The 20,098-nt window shown below is 37.0% G+C and overlaps 1 protein-coding gene across 4 annotated transcripts in view; it reads left to right on the forward strand.

The window, feature by feature from the left end:
* The window catches only part of mllt3 (MLLT3 super elongation complex subunit), a 353,405-nt gene that overhangs the window by 218,090 nt on the left and 115,217 nt on the right, over positions 1-20,098 (forward strand). For all 4 annotated transcript variants that reach the window (XM_039759174.1, XM_039759177.1, XM_039759176.1 and 1 more), the window contains one exon: positions 18,801-19,406. In XM_039759174.1, the coding sequence (XP_039615108.1) occupies positions 18,801-19,406 (606 nt within the window). The remainder of the gene's footprint in view (positions 1-18,800; positions 19,407-20,098) is intronic.

Consider the following 20,098-nt stretch of genomic DNA (forward strand, 5'->3'; position numbering starts at 1 on the left):
GGGGTCAGTACCGATTTTAGAGCCACCATGAATAGTTGTTATGATGAATTGAACATACAGAGTATCAGGATTAAGTTAAATTACGATTAAAATGAAGTTATAAAAAGGCCATGTTAAAGTAATGTGTTTTCAGCAGTGTTTTAAAGTGCTCTACTGTATCAGCCTGGCGAATTCCTATTGGCAGGCTATTCCAGATTTTAGGTGCGTAACAGCAGAAGTCCGCCTCACCACTTCTTTTAAGTTTTGTTCTTGGAATTCTAAGGAGACACTCATTTGAGGATCTGAGGTTACGATTTGGAATATAAGGTGTCAGACATTCCGATATATAAGATGGGGCGAGATTATTTAAGGCTTTATAAACCATAAGCAGAATTTTAAAGTCAGTACCAATCCAACACTTATGTTATGACTGTTTGAAGTCTTAAAAGGTAATGTTACCACATCAAAATATTGATGATATACAATATCATCACCTCATTGGGCCTTGGATGGAGAGAAGCCTGTGGATTATGAATAATTAGCTGCTCTACCGATGCACTGTGCCAAATATTATTTGGGTGGTCACTTACCTAAACATGCCTATGATCTCCTTATCGCAACCGAGAGGGCATGGCAGATGTTTGCTGACTGGCTGACCTACCGGTACCTGGTAGGTGACCACCCAAATAACCAGATTGAAGCTCAGATCTATGGATATCATACTCCAATCTACACCCCATCAAGTAAGCAAACCAACCACCATGTTGCGATGTCTGAGGCTTTGCCTCAAGCACTGATGTCTGAGGTTCAATAAGGAGAAGCAAAGGTACATACACCTGATGAGCCCCAATTAGGGTGACACACTTTTGTATTTTATGTATTATTTGACATGTACTCTATAACATAAACTGTATTTATGTGTTTTATATCATATATGCATGTATAATATGTAAATGTGTATGAATGAACTGCACAGTATCGCAGTGCTTTAGTGCTTCTGTCTAACAATGCCAAATGAATGGCTCTGATTTCCAGCCTAGTTGGTCTAGTATTCCACTCACATCTCAAGGACTTTTAGATTTAATGGAAACTCTCGGATGACAGCAAGTGTTCCCAACAGTGAACTAGATTCCCATATGTGATTAGTTATTGTCTTTTGTGCCGGGGTTCTAGGATACTCTTCAGTTTTTCATTATTATCCAGACAAATGAAAAAGAGAGCTGGTGAATTTACGTGCACAGTTTGTGGATGTGCTTTGGTCTGTTCCTGTGGAATGTGTTTTCCTACTAAGCATGTAAACTGTACAGTTTTGATCCTTTTTGTTCAAACTAGATACTTTACATAGTTTGTTTTAATATGTCTGTGTTGTCATTTAACTGTAACAATTCTGCTTATGATTAATACACACTGTGCAAATTTTCCCAATGTAGCTTTTAAGCAGCAAAGTAGTAATCGAATTTCTATGAGACAATACCATTTGATTCATTTCATCTTTACTAATTTCAGAAAGTACAGTATAAAAAGTTAAGAACTGAATTTAAAAAGTATACAATTCTACCGTACATTTTTAAAAAATTTTAAGTCTAGTCAGTATTGTAAAGACATATTGTTAATTGTATGTAATGTAAAGTACAAGTATTTATTTGGTGAATCCAAGTGTTGTTATAATTTTGCTAAAAAATGAAAACAGGACATGCACTTTTGTCAGCGTTTAAATCATATGAAAGAAATGAACAGGGTTTCAGAGAAAACAGACACTGAAACAACCAGTAACAGTAAATACAAAGCACAGCTGGTTTCTGTAGTTGTGAAATGTTTCTTTTTGGTGGCTGCAAAAAAAAAAATCAATTTTAAAAGATGGTAACACAGGATCACATCAGAGTTAAGCTTCAGGCACTGACAAAACAAATTAAATGTGTGTCATTTAGGGCAGTGTTTTTCCAACACAGCCTTAAGTCAATGGTTTGCCCACCCACATATTTTTTTTCCTTGTCTAGCCACCAGTCAGTATTCCAAATTGAAATCTTATGTCAGGATTCTTCTTGGCTGACACTGCTTACTGATTCTTTTTTTGTGTGTGTGTGTTTTTTTTGTATTGTCAGGGAAAAAGGAAAAATAAAACAGCTAGAACAAGTTTAGTGCTACATTTTAAAATGGGGAAGAATGTAGTGAGACAGGCATCAATCAGAATTTTTGAAGTTCTTAATTAATTAGCACTGTTTAGATTGTTTAGATAATACAAATGCTGCCAGATTAAGTGTATTAGGGACTGCGCGCACAATCTGAGATTTGTGTAAGGTTATCCGAATCAGCTGAATCTAAAGCTATTTGTCTGTTTTCAAGTGAACACTTAAAGCTAAAAAAACTGTTCAGTGGGGGGTCTTTTGGTAGACGAAACAAAATTTTAGAGGTAGTTAAAGCAAGTCTTAACAGGCTGTCTGTCTAGACTGCTTAATGACTTTTAGAATATTGATGAAATATTGACACAGGCAGACAAGTGTGACCTAGGTAGCTAGCAGGACCATTAATAAAAAAGATTAACTTCTCTCTTTAAGATTAGTGTTTGGAGTAATAGCCAGTTGTTGAATTGGCCATTAAACTCAAATTCTTCTTTAGAATTTTCTTTTGTCTGTTAATATGTTACCTTTTGTCACTTCTACTTTGACTTAATTCGAATTTGGCCTTTTCAACAAGTGATGAGATAATAAATGCTTTTTAGATTGAAGCATAAGGTTTGTAAACTTAAACCTTGCTAGTTTTTCACAATTAAACCAAATTTTAACTCATAATAATATTTTTGATTCATTTAAATTTGTAAAATTTCAGGTGTAAATTCTTTATTCCTTTTACCTGCTCAAATATAAAACAAAAATAATTTTGTAGTATTTTATAATAACTATTTTTGCCTACATGGGAGAAGATAGTGAGGCATTATTTAGTAACCCTAAAATGGCCCAATATAGGTAAATGTGGGAAGATGTGTAACAGAGTCCTGCAATGAGGTGCCATCCAAACTTTTTCCCGGCTGCATATTACCTTCAAATGGGAAGAAGATCATCATGAAAATGAAGAAATAAACTTAATAATTTATCTAATTTAAGTAGAAAGTATGGGTGTAAAGTATTTAGTTTAAATAGGAAGATCCACAATTATAACACCAGTCTAAACTAGTTTTTCAGGAATGATTCACTGTGTAACTTGCTACAAAGAGAATAAGATTAGCTGTTGTTGTGAATATAATAAACAACATGTGACAGAAATATTTCCAAACTTTTGACCCATATGAGTGAGAATATCTCTCATTCTACACAACATTTGTCCCAGTATATGATTTGACTATATTTTCCCCTTAATGGAAAAAATGTGATTTATTGCAGTCCATGTAGGAAACCACATTCTGTTTACAGTCATATCTTCCTAAAAAGGCTAACATTAACATCCTATAAAACGTGCTATAAAAGCAAAGTCACCAAATGACACAATCAGAGTTAATGAACCCAATGTAACAGACATAATTTTTAAATTGTAAAGACCACTGATAAATATAAGTACTGTTTACAGAATTAAGTCAGGTCTTCAACAGAAAGATTCTTTCCTAACATTTGTCCACTGGTAATAATTAAAGTTAATTTTTCCAGATATAAAGGAAAATATTGTTATATTTTCAAATCATAAATATTAATTCCTTCATTTTCTTAAGTGATTTTGATTGTGAAACAAAAGAGTGTTGAAGTGAAATCAGCATATCTCATCAAAATTTCTGTTTCTCTTTCAGTGTCAGTTATGCTGATTTTGGTAGTGAAAGATTAGGTTTAATCAAATAAGGCTTTATCTCTCTGGCAACAATTTGTAACTCCCTCCAAGGAACACTTAGATGCTTTTAAGCCAGATGAGAAAGATTATCCTTCCTGGGTTTTATCCTAGTGTGCAATGTTTGGGACACTTAAGTAAAAAGTACACAGATTGCATATTCACAAAAAGCAAAAATCATCTCAACTTGCTCCTATTGATCTGGAGCAAGATCACCTCTCCTCAAAGATCCTCCCAGGTTATGAATGTCATTGTCCTGTTATAAAGTGTACTAGTTAGCCTTCCAGAGAAGCTGGATTTCAAACACTTGTTTCTATTATTTTAGTCTTTGGGTTATAATCAGACTAATTTCATAGGTAAGGATAGGGGCATAGATTTAAATAGTAATTTAAAAGTTGTAGGTATTTGCTATGTTCTTGTTTCACTACCTCTGTGTTATGCAAGGCCCACAGAACTGTCATTGGTTAGTGTCTTTTTCACATGCAAGAAGAAATAGAGATCAGTGTTGCTAATATCTACCAAATGGGGCAGCTACATTTTCCTCTTTCTCTGTAGTACTAGGGTGTTGTACCGTGTTAGCCATTATGAATGTAGTGAAAAGTCAAGCAAAATTAAACCTTTTATTGGCTAACTAAAAAGATTACAATATGCAAGCTTTTGAGGCAAGTCAGACCACTTCTTCAGGCAAGATGTAATGTCATTTTGCTTGACTTTTCACTTTCTTCTCTGGAAAGAAATTTATTCTTACCAAGGAATAAAGCAGGATCTAAGACTTGCAGATACTGATTCTCATCCTTATCATTTTATTATATGTAAATTACTCCATAGCAACACAGAGCAGTCAGATGAAACAAGAATGATAGCATCTACAATAAAGCAATGTGCATCTCTTGGGTACATGGAATTTACAAACAGGAGTGGAATCCTTCTCTTAAACAGACTGAACTTGTCCCCAAAGCTGAACTACAACACTAGGGAACAAACCTGACCCAATGCTGAACTACAACACCAGGGAGCAAACCTGGCGCCGATCCTGAACTATAACACCAGGGGGCAGACTAGAATAAGCAGAGAAAAGGCTGGGCTACCAACCTAGTCACCCTTTACTCCCAATGAAAAAGATGACTGTTCAGCCCAGAAACAAAACAAACAAAAACAAAGTGGCTTTAGTCATCCATACATGAGAATTAAAGGTTAGTGAGAGGTCTGTCCTTTTCAACTGCCAAGTCAGTCTGAGACACCACCTTCCAGGGATGGCACGATTTTAAGGTGTCAGTGATGGAAGGGGTGGGGCCTTCTTGGGAGATGTGGGCGGGGGTAAGTATCATTGAGCAGTTTCTCTGTGGTGCAGGGAAAAGAGAAAGTATTATTAACGTTAGCTCCCCTCTTATCCCAGGGTGCAACTGCTTACTTCTTCAGACTCCTGAAGATTGTCCCCAATGCACGTGTTTGACAAGGGACATCTTATAACAATGGCATGATTGCTTAAACTTTCAAACTTTAAAAAAAAAAGTTTTAAACTGTAAGTACAAACAGTAAATATTCCATGACAACTGATAAAACCATACAAACAGAATCAGTCAATCTACTGTTCAGTGGGCCAGAGTGAAATTAACTTTGCTCTTTCTGAAAACTAATTTCATTTATTGGCTTAATGTTTCTTTTTAGCATCATAATGTAGGTTTCTAATAGAAAATAAAGGAACAAATCCTGTTTTCTCTTTATTTGAAAATGAAAACTGCAACTTCAGTGGTCTCTGTTAACTGTCTCTCTCCATTCATTATTGTAGGACAACCAAACTGTATCAAAGCACCTTGCAAATTTGTTGCCTCATTTTCCTAGACCCTGCACAATTGCCCCTGCAGATTCACTCAACCATCTCCATAATGTTAGCCACTAAAATAGGTGCAATCCAACACATGCTTTCAGTCCTGTCTGTGAGCAGCAGGGTTTGTCTTATGGTTTTAGCATTTGCTGAATATTTTCCTTCCACTTTGCAGCAAGTTCTCCAGTTTCAGGGCCATTATTAAGAACAGCTATGACAAGATTCTTTCTGAGATATTGTATAGGTTACCATAAATTCTCTTTTTGGCTTTATGAAACTCCTTTCTCTGTTGACTCTGTAATATTTTCCGAGAAGATGGGTCTCTATTTTGGTCACTTACATTTTATAGACCTGCCAGTACCACAGTCACCTTCATAACCCTTGCAACTAACACCAAATTGAAGGCAGCAGTACTTCATTTAACTTGTCATTTATGTTTACAAGTGGTTCTTTATAATTGTTTTTTTACAGTCACTTCCGAAGATTTGACACTGTTTCTTAAAATTATTGTTAAATGTTGTGAAAAGTGTTTATTAATAATCTCCATGACATACATTTGCAGCTCATAGGTCTGCCTAAATAATGCCTAGGCATTCTAAGGCATCCCACCATTTAGAAGAAATCAGTGAATGTATTAGCATTTTATTTTAATTTCTTTCCTGTTAATTAATATCCAAAACATGTGACCTCTAAACTGATTAACTACAATTGCAGTACGGCCAATATTTGGCCAAAAGTGCTCTGGCACCGTAAAGTAAAAGCAATTTAATGGTCAAGTGTGTTATTTATGATGGACTAGCAGAATACCCGCGCTTCGCAGCGGAGAAGTAGTGTGTTAAAGAAGTTATGAAAAAGAAAAGCAAACATTTTAAAAATAACATAAGATGATTGTTAATGTAATTGTTTTGTCATTGATATGAGTGTTGCTGGCATATATATATATATATATATATATATATATATATATATACACACACACACAGACACATATATAAACATATATATACATATAAACATATATATAAATATATACACATCTATACACATATATATATATACAGTATATACAACATATACATATCTACATATATACTGTATATACACATATATATACAAATCTACATATATATATCTACATATATATATATATTAGGTGGGACTCGATTAAAAAATTAATCCAATTAATTAGAGGCTGTGTAAGAATTAATCTTGATTAATCGTATGTAATCGACACGTAAATTTGCCCCAAATCGCAAATTTTTTTTTTTTATTTAAAACGGTTTTAGTGGGCTTACAGAATCAAATAATAGACATGGACATGAATATTGTAAACTGAAGCTGTTTTAATTTCTGAAAAAAAGCCTTTAAACTGCATTTGAATTCAAAACAGAAACAAAAATATCATCCCTGGTTAAAATTGGGCAGACTTAAAAATAAAGTGGTAGTTTAAGTACTTTAAGTACATTTGCAGAATAGTATTGTCTTTAAATAATAATAACCAAAATTTCACCATAAAGTGCAGTTTTCTTCTTAAAAAATAAGTCAGAAACATAAAAGGTAATTTGACCAGCTTACTCTTTAAACTCTGAGTAACATTAGCCAAAATTATTTTGTACATTAGGCTAAAACAGTGTGATCATTGAACATTTTGTAATTAGATGTATTTAGAATTACTAACGGTCACGGAAGTCCAATGATCCCCAGTAAGAGCCACAAAGTCCGCTTTCTGTAATGCATCTAATTTTGCTTGCTTTTCAGTGTGCACAAAACCATGCTTTTATCAAGGCTTTGCTCGGGAAGTCGAAATGATCAGTCGTAGGAGCGGCTTTATTCCGACTCTAACATTTTTGTAGCTGTGATGTGTGCATCAGTGTAATGGATGTACCAGGAAATCATGCATTGACAAAAGTTCCCGTTTGCTTGGAATTGAAAGTGTGATTAAATGCGTTATTTTTAACGTTATGGAGTACATGCATCGAAGCTTCTCAGCTGTGCTTGTGCTAAGAAAGGGAAAATTTTAAAAATAACGTAACATGATTCTGCGTTAACCTAATATTTTTCATACGTCCCAAACCAAGGAGATCGAAGGTAAAATGAATCGGTAGCGTATATAGTCAGTACATCCCTCTCGGGAATCGAACCTCAATGTCGGCGTTAGAGGCTAAGACTCTACAATTAGCCACAGCGTGTGGCTTGTCTATGCTAAAGTATGTATGTAGATCGGGTATATATATACGGGTATATATATACATTTATATATATACCGTGTATCGCAGTGGAGAAGTAGAAGTTATGAAAAGAAAAGGGAACATTTTAAAAATAACGTAACATGATTGTCAATATACAGTAATTGTTTTGTGAGTGTTATTGAATGTTGCTGTCATCAAGGATTTGATTATCATTATTTCTTTCAATCAGGCTCGTATTTGTAGGATGTGTTCAAGTTACATTCCGTGTTTGTCAATCGTTGTAAAGATAAGAGGTTTCATTCATCGATTAGTTCCTTACTGCATCAATAAACAGCTCGTCTTCCTTTTATCTGTGATGTGACAAACTGCATGCACGGGTTTTTTTACACTGTCTTCCTTTAGCAGGACATTCACTTTTTCCACCGTGTGCTTTGTTTCCACAGTAGCTGCACTTATGAATATGATTCTATGTATAAGACGCTTCATATTTTTTTGCTGCCTTCTCAATTGTGTAATTCGGTTTTGTTCAGCACTCTTTGGAACTGTTGCTTTTGTCTGTGCACGCGCCAGTTCACGTGAGCCGCTTGGTGTTCTTGCATCGAAGGTTCCCAGTTGTACTGGTGCCATCTCGTGTAATGTCAGCTAAGACCCGGCACTTAAAACTTTCTCTCGCAGTTTCAATGAGTTTGTGCCAAACACCACCCTGACCATCTCATCTTCCTCTGCATAAGCACAGTCCTTCACACGTGAATATTTACCGGCAGTGTTTGTATTGGATTGCCGCTGATGGACGGCCTTATATGGGCAGGCACTAAATTACAAACGCTAGTGGTAGCCTATGAACTTAATTTAATATAAACTTACGGTTCACGCCGTGCTTTGTTTCCGCAGTAGCTGTACTTATGAATATGCTTGTATGCATCATTTGCTTCATAATGTTTTTCTGCCTTCTCAATTGTGAAATGGCGTTTTGTGCTGATCGCTGTTTGGAGTTCTTCCTTGTGCTCTACGTACTTACGTAGGAGGCGTGATGATGTCACACGAAACTCCGCCCCGCGGCCATCTCCAACTCAAGACTCCATTACATTATATGGGGAAAAATAGCTTCCAGTTATGACCCTTATGCATAGAATTTCGAAATGCCTTCTACCTACACGGGAAGTTGGAGAATTAGTGATGAGTCAGTGAGTGAGTGAGTGAGGGCTTTGCCTTTTATTAGTATAGATAACTCAAATTTGATATTTATTTACCATTTGAATTCAGGAATGTTGTAGTTACCACATACTTTTTAAAATGCCTTTACCCTTGTTACATGCATTATGCAAAGCTAAATCACTTGATAATCAACAAAAACACTATTTCCCATTTAGCTTAAAAGGTGAAATTTTGTAGAATGGTACATTTAGCTAAAAAGTTTAAATGTTGTAGGATGGCATATATAGGTTAGTAGGTATCCACTAATGATTTCATTGTCTCGCTTGATTACAGTATTTATCTTAAGTATGTCTCATTCTCTCATCTTGGATTGTGTTTAGATATATTGCATTTACAAAAAACAATTTTCCTTTATTTTAATCCTGACTCTTTCCTGAAAAATGTGTTGCAAAATCCAGTGCATGTATTGTTGCCAACCCCTTAAAGAGCTATCTTCATTTTTTTCTTCCTGCAAATAAAAAACTCCCAAACCCAAATACCTGCTTTTAATAAGTTTCACCGTTGCAATCTTACACGCAAAATGCAACATATTTAAAAGAAACTCTACTGTTTTGCTCATCATTACCTATTACAATGTGATATTTGACATTCTAGCAGCTCTGCAATAGCAGCATGATGCAATTGGCATTACATACATTTCATATTATTGTGTCCAGCATATGTGACAATAAATTTATGATAAACTGATTGCGCTGATTTTTTAGTTGTGCATAGTCTTGTGTTTTAGAAAAGGACAACACTGTTGTCCACCTGCATATATCATTGTTAAGTTCACAGTACCAATCAACAATCCGTGTTTTTTAAAATTAAAAAATACAAAGAGAAAATTTTAAAAAACCTGCAAATTACCTGATGGAGACAAGCTGTGATAGAATAGAATGAAGTGCAGTTTTTTGTATAGCTGATTGAGAAGCTGTTGTCCAGAATTTGATAGCTAGAGAACAGAATTAATCATTAGTAACTTTTGTTTTTGCTTAATAGACATTTATTCAAACCCACTTTATACTGAAGCAGTACTAATTTAATGCTTTGATGCCAATGGAGAGTCAAGATTTTTAGCAGTTTTTAGCTTTGAATAAATCAGATTTAAATCACCCTTGTAACATTACAACAACAACAACATTTATTTATATAGCACATTTTCATATAAAAAGTAGCTCAAAGTGCTTTACATAATGAAGAATAGAAAAATAAAAGACACAGTAAAAAAATAAGATAAGTCAACATTAATTAACATAGAATAAGAGTAAGGTCCAATGGCCAGGGTGGACAGAAAAAACAAAAAAAAAACTCGAGACGGCTGGAGAAAAAAATAAAATCTGTAGGGATTCCAGACCATTAGACTGCCCAGTCCCCTCAGAGTACTGCTTTTGGTGATGTCCCTTAATATGGAGTTCTGCAGCAATCTGTTTCACATCAACACTTCCAAGTACTGTACAACAATGTTAGTCCCCGGTTTAAAAAAAAAAAAAATGCAAATATTGTAGTCATTTACATAGTACTTTTGATAAATCGGTTTAACCAATGACACCACAACTGTGGCACATAGACTTAGAATTTTTTGCGGGAAAAGCTGGGTAATACAGACAGTATCAAAATAGTGTTTATTAATGTTTACTTATTACTTGATACTTGAAATTTTCTCCTGCTTTTATAAACATCCCTTTATCCCTTGCTCTAAATATGTGCATATTTTTTAATGGTTAATTCAGGGGTACCTTATTATCATTATTATAGACTGTGGAAAGTATCTAAATGCCTATTTTGTCATGCGAGTCCCTGTCTTGCACCCCAAAACACGAGGCTCAGTTTCAGTACTGTAGTAAAACCAGCTTTATCCAACTTGAAACAGGAACAGCATGGTTATTTATTGTAACAGGATCTACCATTCTCCTATACACAGACTTGGCAATCAGGTAGATTCATGGCCAAGTAATACTGTTCTTTGCATTTATAATGTTCCTTGATTCACCCATCAACGACAGGTGCTTATAGCGTGACCGCAGTCATCTCGGATTTGCTTTCGGGACGAGCTGCTGCAGCGCTGGAAGCCTGCGGTTGCCCTGGCAGTATAGAAGTTGTATTCCACAGATGCAGTGATCATGCTTTGGGACTCTTTTTGGCGTGTTGTCTCTTTGGGGGGGAGTCCCAAAAGAGTTTAGAAACCTTACAGTCTATTTAATCACAACACAAATTAATTTTGTGTTGGCAATCAGAGCAATTATTCTTGGTCTGAAATACATTATTTTCCTAATATTTCACATCTCAGCATTATTTTAGTTGCTCAGTCATGTAATGTTTGGAAAATATGTGAGCATTCTGTAGAAGGCATGTTAATCGTATTAAAACTTCATGCGTTTTAACTGACCACTTCACAAATTGACAGTTTTAAGTTTTTTTGAGAGCAAAATATAATGAGTAATCACATTATACAGTATACAAAATATAAGGTAACAAACGAAGGTATGGCGGAGTCAGGGCTGACACAAAAACACAAGCAGCTGTTTACTAGTCCTTGAAAGGAGCATTATTGCCCCTTTGAAAAAACTGACTCTTGTCAACTCCTGCTGTTAGCCTTCGGAGAAACCACTGTCCCTGTTCCTTTTCAAGGGGATTTGCTATGCTTATGAGCTTTCATGCTACACAACTGTCTTCTTTCCTTGACCTGATTTGACCTGTTGCGCTTTTTATTGCACTTCCTTTTAAGCACTTTTAGCATGATGGCTCTGCCCAACCCCAGAGTTTCACCTACCTACTCCCTCACAGGTCGAGTTGCTTTAATAACAATGCAAAATGCAAATTTTAACTTTACTAAAACAAACGTAGATAGAACCTTACTGCCATCTTTTCTGTACATGATTATTATTATGTTGTGTTTTCTGCCATGCAGGCATCTTTATATAAATCCAATTGCTGAAACGAAAACACTATCAGTTTTAAAACATATAGGCTGTATGCTGCTTAATTAATTGCATGTGTACATTCTAATTTAGCTATTAAACCTGTGTGAACTGAGTACCTTAAATTATTATTATTATTATTATTACACGATTATATTCAGCTTGCACTCTGTTTGTCTGCGTCACATTTTGCAGTCAATTTTTTACCCACATTTACAGATTTCCTTTAACCTTTTCATGCATGCTGATCTCTGGTGACAATGCAGTGTTTCATCAGTTTTGACCCAAGATCTGTACATTAATTACAGTGGTGCTTGAAAGTTTGTGAACCCTGTAGAGTTTTCTATATTTCTGCATAAATATGACCTAAAACATCATCAGATTTTCACTCAAATCCTAAAAGTTGATAAAGAGAAACAAGTTAAACAAATGAGACAAAAATATTATACTTGGTCATTTTTTATTAAGGAAAATGATCGAATATTACATATTTGTGAGTGGCAAAAGTATCCTTTGCTTTCAGTATCTAGTGTGACCCCACTTTACAGCAATAATTTAATCTAAATGTTTCAGGTAACTTTTGATCATTCCTGCACACCGGCTTGTATGAATTTTAACCCATTCCTCCCTACAGAACAGCTTCAACTCTGGGATGTTGGTGGGTTTCCTCACGTTAACTGCTCGCTTCAGGTCCTTCCACAACATTTCGATTGGATTAATGTCAGGACTTTGACTTGGCCATTCCAAAACATTAATTTTATTCTTCTTTAACCATTCTTTGGTAGAATGACTTGTGTGCTTAGGGTCTTTGTCTTGCTGTATGACCCACGTTCTCTTGAGATTCAGTTCATGGACAGATGTCCTGACATTTTCCTTTAGATGTCTCTGATATAATTCAGAATTCATTGTTCCATCAATGAAGGCAAGCCATCCTGGCCCAGATGCAGCAAAACAGGCCCATACCATGATACTACCACCACCATGTTTCACAGATGGGATAAGGTTCTTATGCTGGAATGCAGTGTTTTCCTTTCTCCAAACATAATGCTTTTTATTTAAACCAAAAAGTTCTATTTTGGTCTTATCCGTCCACAAAACATTCTTCCAATAGCCTTCTGGTTTGTCCACGTGATCTTTAGCAAACTGCAGACGAGCAGCAATGTTTTTTTTGGGGAGCAGTGGCTTTCTCCTTGCAACCCTGCTATGCACACCATTGTTGTTCAGTGTTCTCCTGATGGTGGACTCATGAACATGAACATTAGCCAATGTGAGAGATGCCTTCAGTTGCTTAGAAGTTACCCTGGGGTCCTTTGTGACCTCGCCGACTGTTACACACCTTGCTCTTGGAGTGATCTTTGTTGGTCGACCACTCCTGGGGATGGTAACAATGGTCTTGAATTTCCTCCATTTGTACACAGTTTGTCTGACTGTGGATTGGTGGAGTCCAAACTCTTTAAGAGATGGTTTTGTAATCTTTTCCAGCCTGATGAGCATCAATAACTTTTTTTCTGAGGTCCTCAGAAATCTCCTTTGTTCATGCCATGATACACTTCCACAGACGTGTGTTGTGAAGAGCAGACTTTGATAGATCCCTGTTCTTTAAATAATACAGGGTGCCCACTCACACCTGATTATCATCCCATTGATTGAAAATACCTAACTCTAATTTCACCTTCAAACTAACTGCTAATCCTAGAGGTTCACATACGTTTGCCACTCAAAAATATGTAATATTCTATTATTTTCCTCAATAAGTAAATGACCAAGTATAATATTTTTGTCTCATTTATTTAACTGGTTTCTCTTTATCTACGTTTAGGACTAGAGTGAAAATCTGATGATTTTTAGGTCATATTTATGCAGAAATATAGAAAATTCTAAAGGGTTCACAAACTTTCAAGCACCACTATATGTCAAATTTAAATTTCTCATTTCCTTATATTTTTAGAGAATGCATATATATATATATATATATATATATATATATATATATATATATATTTAGTGCTTTTAGCCAACACACATACTGTATATATGAATTAGCAGTGTTTTTTCTTGTACATAGATTTTGTTGATCATATGTGACTAAAAATAAAATTGTGAAGTGCCCATAAAATAATTAATTTAATTAAATTATAATGCATTGATTTGTTAAAATGAAATTTCTAACCAGCTTAACTATGGAAAGAAAATGACACATCATATAAAACTTGATTAAAACATATAGGATAATGGTTATATGCCTCACAGTTAGGGTACCCGGATTCGCTTCCCGGGTTCTCCCTGCGTGGAGTTTGCATGTTCTCCCCGTGTCTGCGTGGGTTTCCTCCAGGTACTCCGGTTTCCTCCCACAGTCCAAAGACATGCAGGTTAGGTGCATTGGCGATTCTAAATTGTCCCGTGTTTGTGTGTGCGTGCGCCCTGTGGTGGGCTGGTGCCCTGCCCGGGGTTTGTTTCCTGATTTGCACCCCGTGTTGGCTGGGATTGGCTCCAGCAGACCCTTGTGACCCTGTAGTTAGGATATAGTGGGTTGGATAAAGGATTGGTGGATAATGGTTATAATTGAGAAATTATTCAATCCTACTCTGTCGCTAATGTAATTTTTTTGTGGGATAAGAATGGTCATCGTAGCCAAGGAGGAGCATAGGTTATTACCTGGACAGGAAGCCTATGAGGAAAGATGGACAGATTGGCTGGCTGGGTGGAAAGATAACTCTGTGCCCAACCATTATAAAATAATGGGTAGATCTGTGGAAGCCACAACTTGGTAGTAATTCCTTTCCCAATGTGCTAGTTGGCAGTGGTCCTCGTATGAGAACCTTGTTGGGACACCTGCAAGGGTGCTAGGGAGATGGAGTCCAGAAGTACAGCCCTGTAGGGGTCCCCTGTCAGGGGAAGACCGTCCTACTTTGTCTATAGCCTGGAAGTACTACCTAGAGGAAACAGAATGGCACCGGATGCATTCCCGTGTCTGGCATAAACGGAAGCCTGTTGCCACACAGGGTGTTCATTTATTGTATAATTGTGGCTTGTTATTGGGAGGATTGTAAAGAGGTGCCTGGGAAAGGAATAAAAATCCTTTATTTTACCCTATCAACGTATGGTGCTTTATTGTGTCTGTGGTTTGGGGCTCTCTGGAGCCCCCTTGTAGTTACACTGACTAATCACCTTCCTGCCCAAGTTACGGTTTTTGTAACATGCATTTGGAATTAGAGTGGCTAAAAATATATAAATAAAAAAAGATTTTTAAGTGACATGATTTTATTCAAAAATGCACTGTGCTAGATAGGGGGTGCTGTTGTCCCCTTCAACCCTCAGATCAGATGCCAGACACAAGATAAAAGTCCAAATTATGACTTTATTCATACAATAATGTACGCAAAGCACCCTCCACTCCACTATACTCATAAATCAATACAATAATCCTCCTCTCCCAGACGCATTGTTCCCTTCCTCCCAACTCAGCTCACCCATCTGGCATCTCCCGCAATCCTTTATAGTCCTTGACCCGGAAGTGCTTCTGATCCCTCAGTCCATGTGATTATTGTGGTGTTATGGGTCCACAGCTCATTGAGCAAAGGCCATTTAAATAAATAATCACCGCACTCGAGGCGGCTTCGTGAGGGGGCGTAGTAGTCGTAGATCTGCGGTGTGGGCATTTCTCACCGTGTGCACAGGTGAGGAACTGCCCACATCCGTGATTGTTTCCGTAGCTAATGTGCTGCAGCTGCTATGGTCCCTCGCTCTATAAAAGAAGCGCAAGGCGGTTGGGAGGGAAATGGATGAAAAAAGATAAAGAACAAGAGAAAGAAAGAGAGGACGGAGGTAGCAGGAAGTGTATGAACAAGTCGGTGCAAGATAATGAGCAAGTGAGTGGGCGAGCGAGAGTTAGGCTCGCATGCAGCTGGGCAGTGAGCCCTAGCGGGGTGTTCGGCCGACACCCATGGGCTGTAGTTAGTGGTTGCTCCCGCTGAGCATGTTTGGAAGAGTGGAAGTGACGGGAAGAAGGATGACTGGCCACCTAAGGCCGAGAAGGCTGCGGGAGTCGGGAGGCTTGGGCGGTAAACTCCCTGGCGTGAGCGTCCTGGTCGTCAGGGAAGCCAAGTCGTGGTCTGGAGGGAGCGGAACCGAAGCCAGGGATCGGGACACCACCAGATCGGTAGAGTGGAGAGAAGGGCAGCTGCAGGTAGAGTGGCTCCCCTGTTGCGAAACCTGGACAGGGAGAAGCAGGGGAGTCACCAGTTAAAAGAAGCACCGAGCTTGTTGTAAATATTGCTTCCTATATGAACGTTTTAACCTTGGTTTTTTAAAGGATTTTTTTTTGTATATTTTTAACCTCCACGTTATATCTTTTATTGGATTATTTATTGAAAGAATTTTGAAGCACTGCATTATTTATTTGAACACTGTTTTTGATTGTCTTTTAAATAAAAGCACTATGCACCTTTTTATACCATCCCCTTGCTATGTTGCTATGTTGTTGCCTCCACTGTCTAGTTCACTCTGTGACATTATCGACGGTGTTGTGTTCAAGGGCTTCCAAATAGCGGTGGGAGCATGGAGCCGAACCCACATCGTCACAATTATCCAGCACTTCCGGGTCAGGTGAAAACTCCTTTTCTTCAACCCGGAAGTACGTCTTTTTTCTGTCCCCGTGACTGTGACTGGGCTGTAATGAAAATATAAGTCTCTGGGCCTCCCTGCAGCGTCCCCTTGTGGCCCCGACATTATCCAGCAAGGCTGTGCATTAAAACTCCACATACCATGATGCCCTGCTGGAATTCGGGGCATCTCCAAGTCGTAGGGAGGGCTCCATCTGGCAGCTTGGGGGTATTAGCCAGGAAAATATTTTTTTTTCTTGTACTAAGATTTTGTTGGTCATATATGACTAAAAATAAAAACGCGGGGCACCCATAAAATAATTTAATTCAATTAAAATCCACAGATTCCTTAAATGATTAAAAAAAATAACTCTTACAATTTGAAAATTTCTCCAGTTCTAGCCTGTATCCTACATACTTTAATGAAGTTTTATGATTTGTCATTTTTTTTTTCCATAGTTAAGCTGGTTAGACATTTCACTTTAATGAATCTAAATTAATTCTTTTATGGGTGCCCCATAATTTTATTTTTAGTCACATATGACCATCAAAACAAACCACAATTATACAATAAATGAACACAAATCACACACTTCTTGGCCACTACCTCCTGATTCTAATTGTCCATGTTGGGCTTGGGCTTCCTTTTATGTATGGGAATACTTCCAGTGCCATTCTGTCTCCTCTAGTAAGCACTTCCAGGCCATAGGCAAAGTAGGATGGTCCTCCCCTGACAGCGTCGTCTACCAACCCCAAGGGGACCCCTACAGGGCTACACGTCAGGACTTCATCTCCCTAGCGCCCTTGTAGGTGCCCCAACTAGGTTCTCATAAGTGGACCACTGCCAACTAGCACATGGCGGATGGAGCCACTCTCAAGCCAGCTTCCACTGATCTATGTATTATATTATAACGGTTGGGCTAAAAGTTTTTTTTTCCGCCCAGCCGTCCAATCCATCCATTGTTCCTCTCGGGCCTGCTGTCCAGGTAATAACACATGCTCCTCCCTGGCTGGGATGCCTGTTTTTATCCCTCAACAGAAATGGTGACAGAGTAGAATCAAATAATTTCTCCAATTATAAACCTTTATCCTACATACTTTAATCAAGTTTTCATTCCATAATTAAGCTGGTTAGAAATTTCACTTTAACAAATCTATGTATTTGAATTGAATTACATTAGTTTTTTATGAACCCAACCCATGAATTTATATTTAATCACATATGACCAACAAAATCTGCTACATCTTAGTCATCTTTTTTTTTTTTTTTATCTCCACAGTTCTATAGGCGGATGTCACGTTGTGTTACAAGGACAAATAATAATGTCGGCTTCCTGATGTGCTCAACCATGATAAAAATAATATAGGAAAATATCTACCATTTTACAAATTCTACCAGGGTCTTGTTTCTGCTGGTGTACCACACATCCAGACTGTAGCTTTATCCATTATTCCTTCCAAGGGCTTTGATGGTTTCCAGTAAGACTGCAAAGTTAGTAGTGGATAACCTTTCTAGCATAATATTTGTCTTTCATAAAAAGACCATTGACTTAATTTCTACACATACAGTAAAAGTCAGATTGGTTCAGATTTGGTAGATGAAAAAAGTCAAACAAGAGAGGAAATTTAGCTCCTAAGGTAAAGGTGTATGTAGAAGTGTTGTTGCACATTTCCCCATAACCAGTTTCCATTACAAAGGTCTAGACTATACAATCTGAGTAGCATTGTATATTTTTCACCCAGTGCAGGGCAGTCTTAATCTATGGGTATAATGGGCACTGGCTTGGGGCCCAACGTTTCTGATGCCTATGTATGTTTCTGTTTTGCTGTTGAAACGAGGCCCCAGTGTACTACTTTGCCCCACGGCCTATGATGCTGTCAAGATGGCCCTAAGTGAAGTGAGCCTACTGAATGGATTCACAAAGAGGCTTGTATATAAGTGTCAATTAATAATACCCGTAGGTATTGGTGTGGGCTGAGATCTAGATATCTTTGTTCTTTGTGAGATTCCTTTGGTTCCTGTGTGTTTATTCCTTATCTTTTTGACTTTGACTGTTTCACCCTAGGTGATGCAATAACTCGACAGCATTGCTTTAAGGATTGCTGAAAAGTACAAATACCTCCACTATAGCAAGATTGCAGTCCTTTGCAAAATAGCCCATGATAAGAGTATTATGTTTATGAAGCCTATGTGTGACTTTCAACTTGCATTTTAATATACTGCATTGTGTAATATGTTGTTTGCTGTCAATATTAATGTTCTGCTTTTCGTTTCTTATAGGAACTCTCCAAGTGTGGTGGTAGTACGCTCACTACCACAACTGCTACAAATAGCAGCTTTTCAAAAATTCATAAATCCACAAAAGAGCACAAGGACAAATCTCTTAAGGACTCAAAAGATCATAGAAGTGCCTTGAAAGAACCTTGCAGGGAACTCGGTAAACTTTCCAAAGATTCCAAGAAACCCAAAGAAAACCGACCACTTAAAGATGAAAAACTTATTCCGAAAATGGCCTTTAAGGAGCCTAAGCCTATGTCCAAGGAACCTAAAGTAGAAGCAAGTAATGTCCACAGTGGTGGAACAGTAATCCTGCATAATGACAGAAAGGTCCCAAGCAAAAGGCCACCTAATACTGACACCGAACTTGTGACCAAAAAGAGAAAAAAGAGTAGCTCAGAGAACTTGCTAAAATCCAGCTCCAGCACATCTCCAGCCCATCTTTCCTGTGATAAAAGACAGGTAAAGGACAAAACCCAATTCCGACCATCAAAACTTAAAATAGAGCTTGAAGCATCAGAGAAAAAGAGGCCAACTTTACCACCTTTTGAAGATGTTGTTGATCCAAATGATTCTGATATGGAAGATAATATGTCTGTCAAATCAGAGGTTGGTATTTTTATGTGTTTTTATATGCAGATACATATAAACATGTAAGTTGGGTTTTTTTTTTTTTGGTAATATGGGGCCTATTACTTTGCCATTACTTTGTGACAGTTTTAGTGGGTATTTTTCAGTTTGCATTTTTTTAATTTAGTTACTAGCTATCATAAAACAGACTGTTTAATGCTGGCTTACTTTTTTTCTTTTTTAAAAAGATCTGAAGATCTGATTTGGCTAATTTTCATAAGCTGGCATAGTTTGCAGTCTTTTCTTATTGCTATAGTTTTTGATTTAATAAGTTTTATCAGAAACTGTTTTTAATTATTTTATATTTTTTATCCTGTAAAGAGGCAGATAAATATTTTTTATAGAAAACATATATGCGTGAAATATGGCTAAACAGTATGCTAATTCTAGCTGCAAGTCACAACTATGATTTCTCAGTTAGATGACAAAGTGATAAAACACATTTTTCTTTGACCTAGTACAAGGACATATGGAAATCAAGAGGGAAACTGTAAAAGTACTCAAGCAATTGTTAATGAATTATGATTAAAAAATTGTTTATTGTTTTGTACTATTTTATTGTATCTTCCTAAAGAGACTTGCTAAGCTTCTTACAGCTTTGAGGTTTAATGTAAAAAATATTTCCTTTTATTTTCTGATGGCTTTTATACTAAAGGTTACCTTGGATGGTT

The sequence above is a fragment of the Polypterus senegalus genome, chromosome 7, assembly GCF_016835505.1.
Source record: "Polypterus senegalus isolate Bchr_013 chromosome 7, ASM1683550v1, whole genome shotgun sequence".
NCBI lineage: Eukaryota > Metazoa > Chordata > Cladistia > Polypteriformes > Polypteridae > Polypterus > Polypterus senegalus.